At 45.3% G+C, this 14,961-nt stretch overlaps 1 protein-coding gene and 1 pseudogene across 1 annotated transcript in view; one reads left to right on the plus strand and one right to left on the minus strand.

The window, feature by feature from the left end:
- LOC122555772 (vitamin K-dependent protein C-like) overlaps nucleotides 1-14,961 on the plus strand; it is a 54,108-nt gene that overhangs the window by 24,093 nt on the left and 15,054 nt on the right. Inside the window, exon 5 of the mRNA XM_043701894.2 lies at nucleotides 12,305-12,418. Coding sequence (XP_043557829.1) covers nucleotides 12,305-12,418 — 114 coding nt within the window. The remainder of the gene's footprint in view (nucleotides 1-12,304; nucleotides 12,419-14,961) is intronic.
- Nucleotides 1,106-9,191, minus strand: LOC148148350 (uncharacterized; annotated as a pseudogene).

Below are 14,961 nucleotides of genomic sequence, written 5' to 3' on the forward strand. Positions count from 1 at the left end.
TGGGTTCCTATTGCCGCCTTGAACCTACCCCCTTTTGATTGTACTGAGATGTCTCATAGAGATTCACACAATCCTGTCCTCGCTCAAATATACCACTTGGGTCTCTTAGATGGTGCAGGGGCATGCGAGGACATGGCTCACAGTTGGGGATGGTGTAGAACAGCCTGTTGGCAAGTGTACTTTATAAAGGAGAAAATAGCATGCACAGCTAGAATAGCAATATCAGACAACATGATGGTCAGTCAATCTCTGGTCCTGCTGCATTCTGAGATGCCTGTTGATGTGGGAGAGATTAATCCAGGCCTCCTTTCCTCAGACCTTGACAGCGCTGGTATCACCCTTCTCATCTCTTGCCTAATGTTCCCTTCTGGGTCTTTTTCACAATAACCCACTCGGCTGGTACGGTGTCGTGACCTCCCTCCAGCGGGTCTTTCTGGGCAGCCAAGAAAGAGAAAGCAGAATTTACAGCATTGCCTAGTACCTGACAGTAAGACAATAAAATGACAGACTTCCACTTTGCTGCAGACTGTGGAAAAGTTGGCAGACTGATTCTCTGCTGTTCTGCAGGTTTCAGTCAGATCCTTGGTAATTCTGCTGGCTGTGTAAGTGCTGCAGAGGGTAGGCTTCCCAATGTCATGACAGTGCTGAATGTCATGACAGTCCATCCAGTTTTCCTGTGATCTGTAGTTAATGTCTGCTCCCCACTTGCCTTTCTCATGGGCCACCCAGGGCTGTTAGAGATACTGGGAGCTTTAATCAAAGTCCCTTTTTCCTATTTGGTACAAGGTGGAGATGTTCTTGTAAAAGTCATGGGTTCCATTTTCAATATCCCGCAGTCATCCTTGTCTCAAGGCCAGACTGAGTCGTCTTTTAGTTCTTCCCTTTGTAGGGTTCTGATGAACCATGTTACCTGTCCATCACTGAAATGTAAAGAGGAATTCAGCTGGGTGAGGATATCCATTTCTTTGCATACAGAGATCAGAATTTATCATTTGTATATACAGGTCTGTACGTTTATCAATCATATATCTATGTATTTAGCTAAGGCGTCAGCAGAGCCCAAATGACTGCATGGGCCCCCTGTTCTTCTTTAGGCAGGCAGATGTTACACAGTGGTCTTTCCCCACCGCGCCTTGGCGGCAACTGCCCCAAGCTTCAGCGCGTCCCTCAACACGTAGTCCTGGACCTTGGAATGTGCCAGTCTGCAACACTCAGTCAGGCTCAGCTCCTTCAGCTGGAAGATCAACAGGCTTCGGACAGACCAGAGAGCGTCCTTCACTGAGTTGATGATCCTCCAGACACAGTTGATGTTCGTCTCGGTGTGCGTCCCGGGGAACAGGCCGTAGAGCACGGAGTCCCGCGTCACGGCACTGCTCGGGACGAACCTCGACAAACACCACTGCATTTGTCACCAGACTTCCTCTGCATAGGCACATTCCAGAAGGAGGTGTGTGACAGTCTCGTCCCCCCTGCAGCCGCTTCAAGGGCAGCGTGCGATGCGTCTGAGAGTCCGGGCGTGCATAAAGGATCTCACAGGCAGAGCCCTTCTCACCACCAGCCAAGCCATGTCTTGGTGCTTGTTGGAAAGTTCTGGCAATGAGGCATTCTGCCAAATGACTTTGACAGTCTGCTCAGGGAACCGCTCGATAGGATCCGCCCTCTCCTTTTCCCGAAGGGTCTCAAGGACACTACGTGCTGACCACTTCCTGATGGACTTGTGGTCAAAGGTGTTTTTCTTCATAAACTTCTTCATGAAGGACAGGTGATACGGAACGGTCCAACTACTCGGAGCGTTCCGCGGCAGCGAGGCCAGGCCCATCCTTCGCAACACTGGGGACAGGTAGAACCTCAGTACGTAGTGACTCTTGGTGTTTGTGTACCAGGGATCCACACACAGCTTGATGCAGCCACACACAAAGGTGGCCATCAGGGTGAGGGTAGCATTGGGTGTATCTTTTCCCCTGTTGCCCAGATCTTTATACATTGAGTCTCTTCGGACCCGGTCCATCTTTGATTTCCATATAAATTGGAAGATGGCCCGGGTGACTGCAGTGGCACAGGTTCTGGAAATAGGCCAGACCTGTGCCACGTATAATAGCAACGACAGTGCCTCACACCTGATGACCAGGTTTTTTCCCACGATGGAGAGCGACCGTAGCTTCCATCTGCCCAGTTTCTGCCTCACTTTGCTGATACGCTCCTCCCAAGACTTGGCGCACGCCCCAGCCCCTCCGAAACAAATACCCAGCACCTTCAGGTGGTCGGTCCTGACGGTGAAGGGGATCGAGGATTGGTCGGCCCAGTGCCCGAAGAGCATGGCCTCGCTCTTGCCTTGGTTGACCTTGGCCCCCGAGACCTGTTCGAACTGGTCACATGTGCACAAGACTCTGTGCACGGACATCTGATCTGAGCAGAAAATGGCGATGTCATCTATGTACAGAGAGGCCTTAACCTTCAGGCCCCCACTGCCAGGAATAGTCACCCCTCTCAGGCTCACATCCTTCCTGATGGACTCGGCAAATGGCTCTATGCAGCACACAAACAAGGCAGGAGAGAGAGGGCAGCCCTGCCTGACTCCAGATCTGACTGGGAAGCTATCTGATTCCCACCCATTGATTGAGACTGCACTGACAATGTTGGTGTAGAGCAGTCTGATCCAATTGCAGATTCCCTCCCCAAAGCCCATTTTGGAGAGAACATCTCTCATATACCTGTGTGATATCCTGTCAAAGGCTTTCTCCTGGTCCAGGCTGATCAGGCAGGTGTCCAACCTTCTGTCCTGCACGTAGGCGATTGTATCCCTGAGGAGTGCGAGACTCACAGCGATCTTCCTGCCCGGCACAGCACAGGTTTGGTCAGGGTGAATCACCGACCCCAGAGCAGACCTGACCCGGCTCGCGATGACCTTTGACAGAATTTTGTAATCCGCATTCAATTGTGAGATTGGTCTCCAATTTCTGAGTTCCTCCCTTTCCCCCTTCCGCTTGTAGATGAGAGTGATGATGCCTTTCCTCATGGATTCACTCATGGTACCTGCCCGAAGCATACTGATATACACCTCCAGCAGGTCCTGGCCAATCAAGTCCCACAGAGCAGAATACAGCTCGAACTGTAAGCTGTCGCTTCCGGCAGTTATATTCTTTTCAAAGGACTCGAGGGCCTTTGTCAGCTCGTCTAGAGATAGCGGCTGGTCCAGCCTCTCCTGTGTTCTGTTGTCTAAGACCTCTGTGATAGAGGACAGGAATGACTGGGAGGCCGTGCTGTCGGTTGGTATTGCGTCACACAGACTGGCATAGAAGGATTTACTGATTCTCATGACCTCGGCCTGAGTTGATGTTATCGAGCCATCTTCTTCCTTCAGGCTGCTGAGCACGGAGCTCTCTTTGTGCATCTTCTGGAAGAAGAAACGTGAGCACGTCTCGTCCTGCTCCACCGAGCGGACCCTGGACTGGAAAATTATCTTGGAGGCCTCCGAGGCAAAGAGTGTGGCTTGCTGGCCCTTCACCTCCTTGAGGTCCTCCGTGACATCGACCCCCATCGTCTGCAGCAGGAGCAGGTTCTGCATACTTTCCTGGAGCTGGGACAGTTTTCCCCGCCTCTCTCTCGCCTCCTGAACACCTTTGAGGATGAAGAACCTCTTGATGTTCCCTTTTACTGTTTCCCACCAGTCCGCTGGGGACTCAAAGAGCGGCTTCACGGTTCTCCAACCTGCGTAGTCCCTCTTGAGCTCCTCATTGTTTCCCGGGGTCAACAGCTTGGTGTTCAGCTTCCACGTTTCCTTACCAGCCCGCTGCTTGTCCTGTAGGTGACAGTTGGTCAGCAGGAGGCAGTGGTCGGAGAAGAACGCCGGCTTGACGTCGGTGAATCTGACCGAGAGCATTCGGGGCACAAACAGGTAATCTATGCTTGAGCGGATAGACCCGTATGCCCGTGACCAGGTGTATCTACGCTGCGCTCCGTCTGCAGGGGTGCTGAAGACGTCGTGCAGCTTGGCATCTTTTACCGTTTCCATCAGGGCTCTGGACATGGCGTCCAGTTTACTGTCCCCCCCGTCGGATCGTCCATCTGCATCAATGATACAGTTGAAGTCTCCGGCCAGAATGACCGGCCTGGACGTAGCCAGCAACAGTGGAAGCTGCTGCAGGACCGCCAACCGTTCACTCTTACCCACTGGGGCGTACACATTAATCAGTCTCAGGGGAGCATTCCTGTACATGACGTCGGTGATGAGGAGGCGCCCCCCCACCACCTCCTTAACCTCGGAGATGGTGAAGTTGCTTCCTTGCAACAGGATACCCAGGCCAGAGGCACGGCTATCGTTGTCCCCCAACCAAACTGACGGCCCATGGGCCCACAAGCTCGACCATCTCCTGTAGCTGCTGAGGTGCAGAAACAGGACATCGGCTTTAACATTGGCCAGAAAGGCCATCGTAGAAACACATCGCGTAGCCGATTTGATGCTACGCACATTGATACTGGCAACTCTTATCCCCATTTTAACAGTTTACGAGGTTACCAGTGTCCATTTGCTGCTGGTCTCGTCGCTCTGGGGTAGCTGTGTGCATCCCTGTGGTGACGGCAAACTGTTGCACCCTCCCAGGGCTGAGGTAGCTGTCCGGCTCCACGCTGGGGCCATTTCCCCGCTCTGGTGTCTTCGGGTCGGGCCCAGGGTCCGCACCGTCCAGTTCTCCATCTGACAGTGGGGCTGTCACAGGACCGCTGCTCCCAGTTACCTGGAGCTGTGGGCCGGTGGGTACCTCGTGGTTCTCACCGGGTGGGGGGAGACCTTTACCCATCCCCTCAGAGGGATCGTCTTTTCCTGTTTGGGCGGTGCTGCCCTCCTTTTTCCCCACGGCGCTCTGTCTCTTCCTCTGGTAATGACCCTCCTTGCACCCGTCCTCACCATCCGAAGAGCTGCCTGTATCCTCGTCATGTAGGTGTCGTTTCCCCCTTTGCTGGGTTGCTTTGGGGGCCTGGCGAGGATTCCTCTTCCTGCATTTGACAGTAATCCAATCCCCTGCCTCCTTTGTTCCCTCATCTTCCATTTCCTCCGTCTGTCTTGAAGGAGCTTGGATCGACTGCTGCACCTCCCCGCTGTCTGCCGTCTGCTCCGCTACAGCCTGCCCTTCCTTCTGGGTGCCCTCAGACACCGATCCCCTGCTGTTTTGTGGTACCTTGCTGGTCTTATGTGGTCCACGGCTCATGTTGCCACCTCCGGCCATCTGTGCATAGGTGGCAGCCCCTCGTCTTGGGCAGGCCTTGTACATGTGGCCCGCCTCTCCACACAGATTACAGTTCTTGGCCTCTTCACATTCCTTGGTCAGGTGGCCTTCCTACTTGCAGTAGAAAAAAACTGACGTATCGAGTCTAACTGACCCTTTGTCAAAGCTAAAAAAAAGGGAGAAATAGAAATTTATATGAGGCTGAGAGAAGATGAGTCATGGTTCCAGAAGTAAAGGTAGCAATAAAGAGGTGATAATGACAGTGCATAGAGAGCTTATAGGGAGATTAGGATCTGTGAGTGACCAAGGCTGAAGCCAGTGCTATGTGACAAAATATGTGGGGGATGGGGGTGTGGCGGATGGGGGGCATGGGTGAAGTAGAGGTAAAATGGAAAACAGGGGAGAATGGTAGCAAAGGGGGAAGAGGAGAAGAAAAAGGTGATGAGAGAGTGGGGAGTGAGAGAAAGAGAGACAATCGAGAAATAAGAGGTACAGAACAGTGAAAAAAATTTTAAAAAATAAATGAAATAAAATTACAGAGCAGAATGAAAACAGAGGGGTCGAGATGGGATAATCATCTGAACTTGTTGAATTCAGTGTTGAGACCGGCAGGCTGTAACGTGCCTAGTCGGAAGCTGAGATGCTGTTCCTCCAGTTTGCGTTGAGCTTCACTGGAACATTGCAACAGGCCAAGGACAGACATGTGGGCATTGGAGCAGGATTGTGTGTTGAAGTGGCAAGCCATGGGAAGGTCCGGGACCTGATTGCATACAGACCGAAGGTGCTCAGCAAAGCGATCACCCAGTCGGCGTTTTGTCTCTCTGATATAGAGGAGACCACATTGGGAGCAACGAATGCAATAGACCAAATTGAAAGAGGTACAAGTGAAACGCTGCTTAATCTGAAATGAGTGTTTGGGGCCTTGGATGGTGAGCATGGAAGAGGTAAAGGGGCAGGTGTTGCACCTTCTGCGATTGCATGGGAAGGTGCCGTGTGTGGTGGGAGAGGTGTTGGGTGTGATGGGAAGGTGCCGTGTGTGAGGGGAGAGGTGTTGGGTGTGATGGGAAGGTGCCATGTGTGAGGGGAGAGGTGTTAGGTGTGATGGGAAGGTGCCATGTGTGATGGGAGAGGTGTTAGGTGTGATGGAGGAGTGGACTAGGTTGTCCCGAAGGGAGGGAACGATCTCTGCAGAATGCAGACAGGGGGAGGGAAGGGAAGATGTGTTTAGTGGTGGCGGCGTGTTGGAGTTGGCGAAAATGGCAGAGGATTATTCTTTGCATGTGAAGGCTGGTGGGGTGAAAGGTGAGAACAAGAAGGACCCTATCCTTGTTCTGGGAGGAGAGGGAAGGAGTGAGGGTCGTGGCGCGGGAGATGGATCGCACGCTGTCGAGAGCCCTGTCAACAACTGTAGGTGGGAAGCCACGGTTGGGGGAAGCGGTGTCAGTTCTTTTTGTCTTTTAAATTAGTAAGTGTTAGTAAAAATACTCGACCTATATGCTCTAAATAAATTGTTATAAAAGAATAAATGATTTAAAACTGATAACTGCTGCTGGGTTGTGAGATTTATTTACAGTACTCTTGCAGATATGAGTTTCATTCATTCATGCAATTTCATGGAAACGTTTAAAGGGATAATGGCCCAGTTAAAAGGTATTTAACAGGAACTTAATCTATTCAGGTCCAGGAGATGGTTGGTAAGGACTGATTAATATTATAATGTTTCGTGGAGACTTGTTGGGGATGGTATTGTTCTGTAAGTGTAGCTTATTCAGAGGTAAATACTGCTATAGCAAGGGCTGATAAGGTGTGGAAGTGCAGTAATGGGTTTGAAATGGTTGTATTTAAATTTGGAAACTACACAACCTCAGTTTTATGAATGAATGAATGAATGAATGAATGAAACCATGTTGTAGTAAATAACGGGTTAGTAAAGGGTTATGAATGAATGAATGAATGAATGAATGAATGAACGGGAGCCCGGTATTAATGAATATTGCAAGCTGGTGAGTGAGTTAATAAAGGTAACCTATAACACGATATCTCATAGAATATTAGAGCACAGTGTTGAGCCAACCTGTGAAATAAATCTAAAGCCCATCTAACCTACACTATTCCATTATTATCCATATGTCTATCCAATGACCATTTAAATGCCCTTAAAGTTGGCGAGTCCACTACTGTTGCAGGCAGGACATTCTACTCTCTAAGTAAAGAACCCACCTCTGACATCTGTCCTATATCAATCATCACTCAATTTAAAGCTATGTCCCCTCGTGCTAGCCATCACCATCCAAGGAAAAAGGCTCTCCCTGTCCACCCTATCTAACCCTCCGATTATATTGTATGCCTCTTTTAAATCACCTCTTAATCTTTTTCTCTCTAATGAAAACAGCCTTAGGTCCCTCAGCCTTTCCTCATAAGACCTTCCCTCCATACCAGGCAACATCTTGGTAAATCTCCTCTGCACCCATTCCAATGCTTCCACATTCTTCCTATAATGCGGCAACTAGAATTGTACGCAATACACCAAGTGTGGCCGCACCAGAGTTTTGTACAGCTGCAACATGACCTTGTGGCTCCAAACCTCAATCTCTCTCCCAATGATAGCTAACACACCATACCCTTCTTAACAACCCTATCAACCTGTGTGGCACTTTTAAGGATCCATATACATGGACACCGAGATCTCTCTGGTCATCAACCCACGAAGGATCTTACCATTAGCCCAATACTCTGTATTCCTGTTACTCCTTCCAAAGTGAATCACCTCACACTTTTCTGCATTAAACTCCATTTGCCACCTCTCAGCCCAGCTCTGCAGCTTATCTATGTCCTTCTGTAACCTGCAACATCCTTTGGCACTGTCCACAACTCCACCGACTTTAGAGTCATCTGCAAATTTACTAACACGTTCTTCTACACCCTCATCCAGGTCATTTATAAAAATGGCAAACAGCAGTGGCCCCAAAACAGATCCTTGCTAGTAACAACATCAGGATGAACATTTCCCATCAAACACCACCCTCTGTCTTCTTATATCTAGCCAATTTCTGATCCAAACCACTAGATCATCCTCAATCCTATGCCTCCATATTTCTGCAATAGCCTACTGTGGGGAACCTTATCAAATGCTTTACTGAAATGGAATCTTATCGAATACTTTAATCATAACACAATATCTCATGACAAAGATTAGGCACAGATTGGAGAAGCCATAGGAACTTAACTAGCTGAAACTAGTCGATAGGAAGTGGTAGTCTTAGTATAACCTGTCCAACTATGACCAATCTGCCCTTTGTGGCATTGTCCTGTGTTTAGTGCTACTGAATGGAATTAGAGCTGAAAAATGTGTTGCTGGAAAAGTGCAGCAGGAATGAAGGGCTTATGCCCGAAACGTCGATTCTCCTGCTCCTTGGATGCTGCCTGACCTGCTGCGCTTTTCCAGCAACACATTTTTCAGCTCTGATCTCCAGCATCTGCAGTCCTCACTTTCTCCTCCTGAATGGAATTAGCCCCATTGCTTCCCTCAGTGTCCCATTTGTGAGACAAACTTGTTCAAATTCAGGTAACCATGTGGTGAATGACTGTGTATGTTTACAACTTGTTATTCAGAGAGCGACATACGACAAACATTCATTCTTTCAACCCAGTCCTATTAATGTTACCGCAGGTAAGATCCCAACTAATGCCACACAATTAACCCCCAGTTAGCCAATTCACTCTTTTTATTTCTAGCACAATAACAATTTAAACTTGATGTATGTCTTGTTTTAAAAAGGATTCCCACACTTGGTGCAGAGCAGAATATTGAGATATGACCCACATCGACGACTCTGTACACTTTCTTCCTGCATGTTCTTCGCTTAGTAAAACAATCTGACATTTGATGGCCTGAATCCACCTGTTTTCTTCAAGAGATTTGTTCTCTCTGCAGCATTTGATGTAAGCTGGCAGGTCAATCATAACCATTTCTCGCTCAACAATTCATTGGATGTGTTTTATCCCACGATCAGGAATTATTTATGTATAACAGTCTATGGCTATGCTACTTTCCACAGCCCTGTTATGCAAAATATCACTTAAAATAGAATTCCATGCCCATTGTCTCTGCAGGAGAAAGTATTTCACCAATGAGAGTCTTTTTAAACACACCTTTAATATTCTTTATTTAGTACTAAAAAATACTCTCCCATAAGAAATATTGGTTAACCAGTTACACTTGAATATCCATTAGTAGGAATAGCATATGAAATAGAATTATACCAATGTTCTTTGGGGCACAATGGATGGGATGTTGTACAGGACATTGCACAGGCCTTTTCTGGAGTACTGTGTACAGTTCTGGTTGCCCTGCTGGAGGAAGGATATTATTAAATTGGAGAGGGTTCAGAAGAGATTTACCAGGATTTTGCCGAGAATGGAAGTTATAGGGAGAGGCTGGGGCTTTTTCACCGGAGCCTAGGAGGTTGAGGGATAATAGAGTTTTATAAAACCATGAGGTGCATAGATAATGTGAATAGCAAGTGTCTTTTCCCTAGGATCTGGGAGTTGAAAACTCAGGAGCATATTTTTAAGGTGAGAGGAGAAGGATTTCTACAACGCCCACTGAGCTTTTAGTTTTACCTCTGAAACAAAGTCTGAGTTTCTCACCTTCAGCTCTGGGCAACCATCCTGTGTCACCATGAGAAGACAGCCAGCTGAGCAAAGTAGGATAGAGCACTCTTGTCTCATCTTTATAACTTATATACAGTCTCACTTAGCATATCATGTTCCTTTCAAGTAACAGCCGCACTTACTGCCTGCTCCTAAATATATGGTGAGTGCACAGCATAAATAATACATGGATTACTCACTCTCAATTTATTTTTCATTGCAGACCGCATAAAGATCAGTAGGTACACATTAGATTATATCCTAATACTTAAACATAGCTAAATGTCAACCCAGTAATCAGGTCAGGAAAAATAACTGAAGCAGCCAAACCAAGGAGAGCATGGTAATATTTAAAAGGGCTCTTGTGGTGCTGTGATACTATCCTTGCCTCCGTCCAGAGAATCCAGGATCAATTTCACGTCCCCCAGCCATGTGTCTAGGTTGATATAAAATACTTGGAAATATTTAATGCCTGGATGTGTAGAAATAGCTATTTGAATCTCTTCTGCCACAAAAGACAGACTCAACCAGAGATCGAATAAGTTAAACATGTCATGACCTACTGAGGTAGTGTCCGTTGCTAATGGCATTGTCACAAATAACAAAGCTCATTCCAGACACACAAAGCCCTTTGCGTGAACAAGTTGCCCCATCACTTCCTCTTAAATCTTTCCCCTCCCACTTTAAATCTATGCCCTCTAGTTTTCGACTCACCTATCCCGGGAAAAAGACCTTGTTTATTTACCCTCATGATTTTATGAACGTCAATAAGGTCACCCTTTAGCCTCAGATGCTCCAGGGAAAATAGCCCCAATCTATTCAGTCTTTCCCTGTAGCTGAAACCACCCTCCCAATCCTGGCAACATCCTTGTGAATCTTTTATGAACCCTTTCAAGTTTCACAACATCTTTCCTATAGCTGGGAGACAAGAATTGAATGCAGTATTCCAAAAGGGACCTAACCAATGTCCTGTACAGCCGCATCATGACCTGCCAACAACTATACTCAATGTACTGACTAATAAAGGCAAGGATACCAAATGCCTTCTTCACTATCCTGACTACCTGTGACTCCACTTTCAAAGAACTAGGAACCTGCATTCGAATGTCTCTTTGTTCAGCAACACTCCCAGACCCTTACCATTAAGCCTTGATATGCTTTTCCAAAATGCAGCACCTCTCATTTATCTAGATTAAACTCCATCTGAAACTCCTCAGCTCATTGGCCCATCTGATCAAGGTTCCGTTGTACTCTGAAATAGCCTTTTTCACTGTCCACCACACCATTAATTTTGGTATCATCTGCAAACTTACTAACCATACCTCCTATTTCACATCCAAATCAATTATTATAAATGTCATAAAGCAGTGGACCCAGCGCTGATCCTTGCGGCACACCACTGGTTGCAGACCTCCAATCTGAAAAGTAACCCTCCACCGCCACTTTCTGTCTTCTACCTTCGAACCAGTTCTGTATCCAATTAGTGTCTTCTCATTCTTTAAACTCTATCCTTCTTAACTCCTACTGTTCACAAGTAGTCAAATCCATGAGGATAGACAAGACACAAATATTAAGGATGAAAATAAAATCGGGGAAACAACATTTCAATAGCACCAGTCTGGACCACAAAATTTGATGAGATTTCTTTAGGTTTCCTCTAATTTATCTTTTTTTCTTAATTGGTGATACAAGGTTATTTTGCACACCAGTATTCAGTGTTACACTTACCAGGTTAGAATTTATCCCCTCAGTGTCACTGAGAGAAAAGAAGCCAGCTAGTTGTTGCTGGAGACTTCCTGGTTTCTCCACATGAGACAATTCTAACAAGTCAAGACCTAGATGCATCTGATAACCATTGAATCAAAGAACAATCATCATCCAACAAACAACAGTGCATCAACATTGCTGAAATCAAAAAGACTGAGAAAATAACTTTCTACTTGAGGTCTAGATTTTTATTTACTCTGTCTCTATTCTTTTTTAATCCGTAATGTGCTAAATCATTTGTCTTTTGTCTGTCTTAATCATGATTGTCCATGTGTGTTTGGGGATTATAAATGAGTATAGTTTAAATTGCATAGTAGTAAATTAGATACCTCTTCTCTTCTGTTTATTTGCTAAGGTTAAGTGTGTTACAACAAATAAGGTTATTTTCTGTTACTGAAGCAGCCTGGTATGAATTGCCTTTGTTCTTAATAGCAATCAGTCAGGCACATTAATCATTTGGGTCACTTTACTGGATTTTATACATGTAAATATTTTGTAATAGCTTGTTTAAAAAGTGGACATAGTTATTGATGCACTCTTGCCAGTTAAGTCATGGCAAAATACAGGTAACTAATTTACCTAAAACTGACATAGTGATATCCATAAATTAAATGTCTACATTCATCAAAGAGCTCAGAGTTCCTTCAATGTTTCTGTTACAGATGGTGATCAGTGCAATCCTAATTTATGTGTCAATAATTCAACTTGCCAGGATTTGATTGGTGGCTATCAATGTCACTGTGCTGAAGGATTTGATGGACCTCAGTGCCAGTATGGTAAAGTTTACAATTTTTAAATTTGAATTAAAGTTATTCTTCAATATTTTCAGAGAGTATCAGCAACCATGTTTGTGTACAGCATAAGTTAAACGGTGATAATTCTTATGCTGTAAATACTTGGTTAGGTTGACTACTTAATGTTATTTCCTTTTATCATAGTTAAAAATCACACAACACCAGGTTATAGTCCAACAGGTTTAATTGGAAGCACACTAGCTTTCGGAGCGACGCTCCTTCGTCAGGTGATAGTGGAGGGCTTGATCGTAACACAGAATTTATAGCAAAAATTTGCAGTGTGATGTAACTGAAATTATACATTGAAAACTTGATTGTCTGTTAAGCCTTTCATCTGTTAGAATATAGTGATAGTTTCACTTCTTTCATGTGTAAATCACAAAACCTTTTTTTAAAAGTTGCATTCTCGGGTTAGCTGTTAACAATGGTGATAGCTAGACAATATGTTGAAGGAGTTATCCCCCTGTGTTCTGTCGATGACCTGATGTTTAGATTGTTTCTAATCTAAAAAGTGAGATAACAGAGTTTTACATAAATTCATGCAGTTTTTTGAGCTCAGAGTTCTACATGAATGCATGCAGTTTTTGAGCAAAGTACAATGTAACTCTGCATTGTCTCTCAGATTTACTTCCCTCTTACCCTTGTATACTCATCCCTGGCTTTGTTTCCCTCCCAGCTTGCCCTGCCATCTGGCCTTGCTTCCTTCTCCCTGGGCCTTGCCCCCTGCCATCTGTTATTAGCTAAGGCTGCTCCCTTCTCCTAACTGCCGTTCAGATGTTGTGCTCCATCTACTGTCAGAAGGCCATCTGTGCAGGAACTCTCCAGCACTCTGCATTGACTGACATCTGCTACTGGATGGAACCTAGTTCAATCTAGAAGATACAATGAGTGTATTTTTTAAAATATTACATTGGGAGCATACTATATTATTTTCTTTTCTACTTAATGATGTACTTTATTTTGCGAATTATTGCTGCTGGGAAGGCACAGTATTGTAATGTATGGTACAGTGTTTCAATTTGTACATTGTGTATTTTTGCCAAATGACCAAAGGAACCTAACTCTGACTTTAATATTTATTTCTATGGGGCATCTTGAATTCACTTGATGTCATTTCACTCGAAGTTGTGATTTTCAGGACTGAAACCACACTTTTATGTGAGGACTTGCTCTATTTAGTGAGAGCATCAAAGAATGAAATATCAGAACTACCAATTCATACCTTACTAAACTATACTCTGCAAGGCAACACCTACTTTATTAAACTTTTTCATTCAAAGTTGTTTTAGGCGCTGGTTATCAATTGACTGAGATTGTAGCATTCACCCGGAAAGATATGGGGAAGGTGAGGGGTTCGAAAAGTCTGCCCCAAACCCGAATCGGCTGATCTGGAGGCTTTACTTAATTTAATAGCAGGGTCTCAAATAAATGAAGACTTTTGTCCTTGTGTCCTGACAGGCACCCATTTCCAGAGCTGACTTGCTGTTAAGTGGGGAGGCCTGCATCTCCAATCTGCAGATGTAGAGCAGGGAGAATCATGGGAGAGGTGAAGGAGCAGCGGAATAGGGAGACGATCCCAAACTTGTGAAGGCATGTACGGATGATGGGGATTCATCAGGTTTTAGGAAAGGAAGCAAGATTCCCTGGAATCTGGGGGAAGCAGTCCTGCTGTTATTGGTTGACTGACTTTGTTTATTGTCACGTGTACCGAAGTACAGTGAAAAGCTTTATTTATGAGCAATACAGGCAGATCATAGTAAGTAAGGATGTACAGATAAGAAAGACTTAGACAGAGACATACAGATTACATTGCACAGGGCGTGTACTGGGTGACAGCGACGTTAGCAATGTCAATATTAAGGCACATACGTGATTAATCCAGACCTTATCTGCCACTTGAGCCCTGAGAGACACTACTTGCAAATGGTAAAAGTAAAATTGTGGTTAAATTTAAGACATGTGGCTTCCAGCAGAATGTTTAAATGATGGCTGAATTGCTGGACAGCACGTTAGTCTCTTGTCCCCCAATTTGTATTTGTTACAACTATAAGTGGCCAGAGGTGACTCTGCAGTGTGACAGGATTTCATGTTACATACTGTATGTAATACCACAGGCGTCTGTAAGTTATATATTAATGATCAGGTAATAATTGTGTTCCTCATATGTAAATTTCTGTGCTTTACGAGAACCAAAGATACTTACGTATTCTAAGTTAAAAATCACACAACACCAAGTTATAGTCCAACATGTTTATTTGGAAGCACTAGCTTTCGGAATACTGCTTCTTCATCAACTACCTGATGAAGGAGCAGCGATCCAAAAGTTAGTGCTTCCAAATAAACTTGTTGGACTATAACCTGGTGTCGTGTGATTTTTAACTTTGTCCCCCCAGTCCAACACTGGTTCCTCCACATTATACATATTCTAAGAATTAGCTGTCTGACTTCTTAGCTCATGGGAAACCATGACTGCACTGAAACCATGGGAACAAAACAAAGAACTACCAATGCTGGAGATCTGAAAC

Source organism: Chiloscyllium plagiosum, unplaced genomic scaffold (genome assembly GCF_037043375.1).
Source record: "Chiloscyllium plagiosum isolate Xiang-an unplaced genomic scaffold, Cpla_swu_hap1 HiC_scaffold_13, whole genome shotgun sequence".
Taxonomy (NCBI): Eukaryota; Metazoa; Chordata; class Chondrichthyes; order Orectolobiformes; family Hemiscylliidae; genus Chiloscyllium; species Chiloscyllium plagiosum.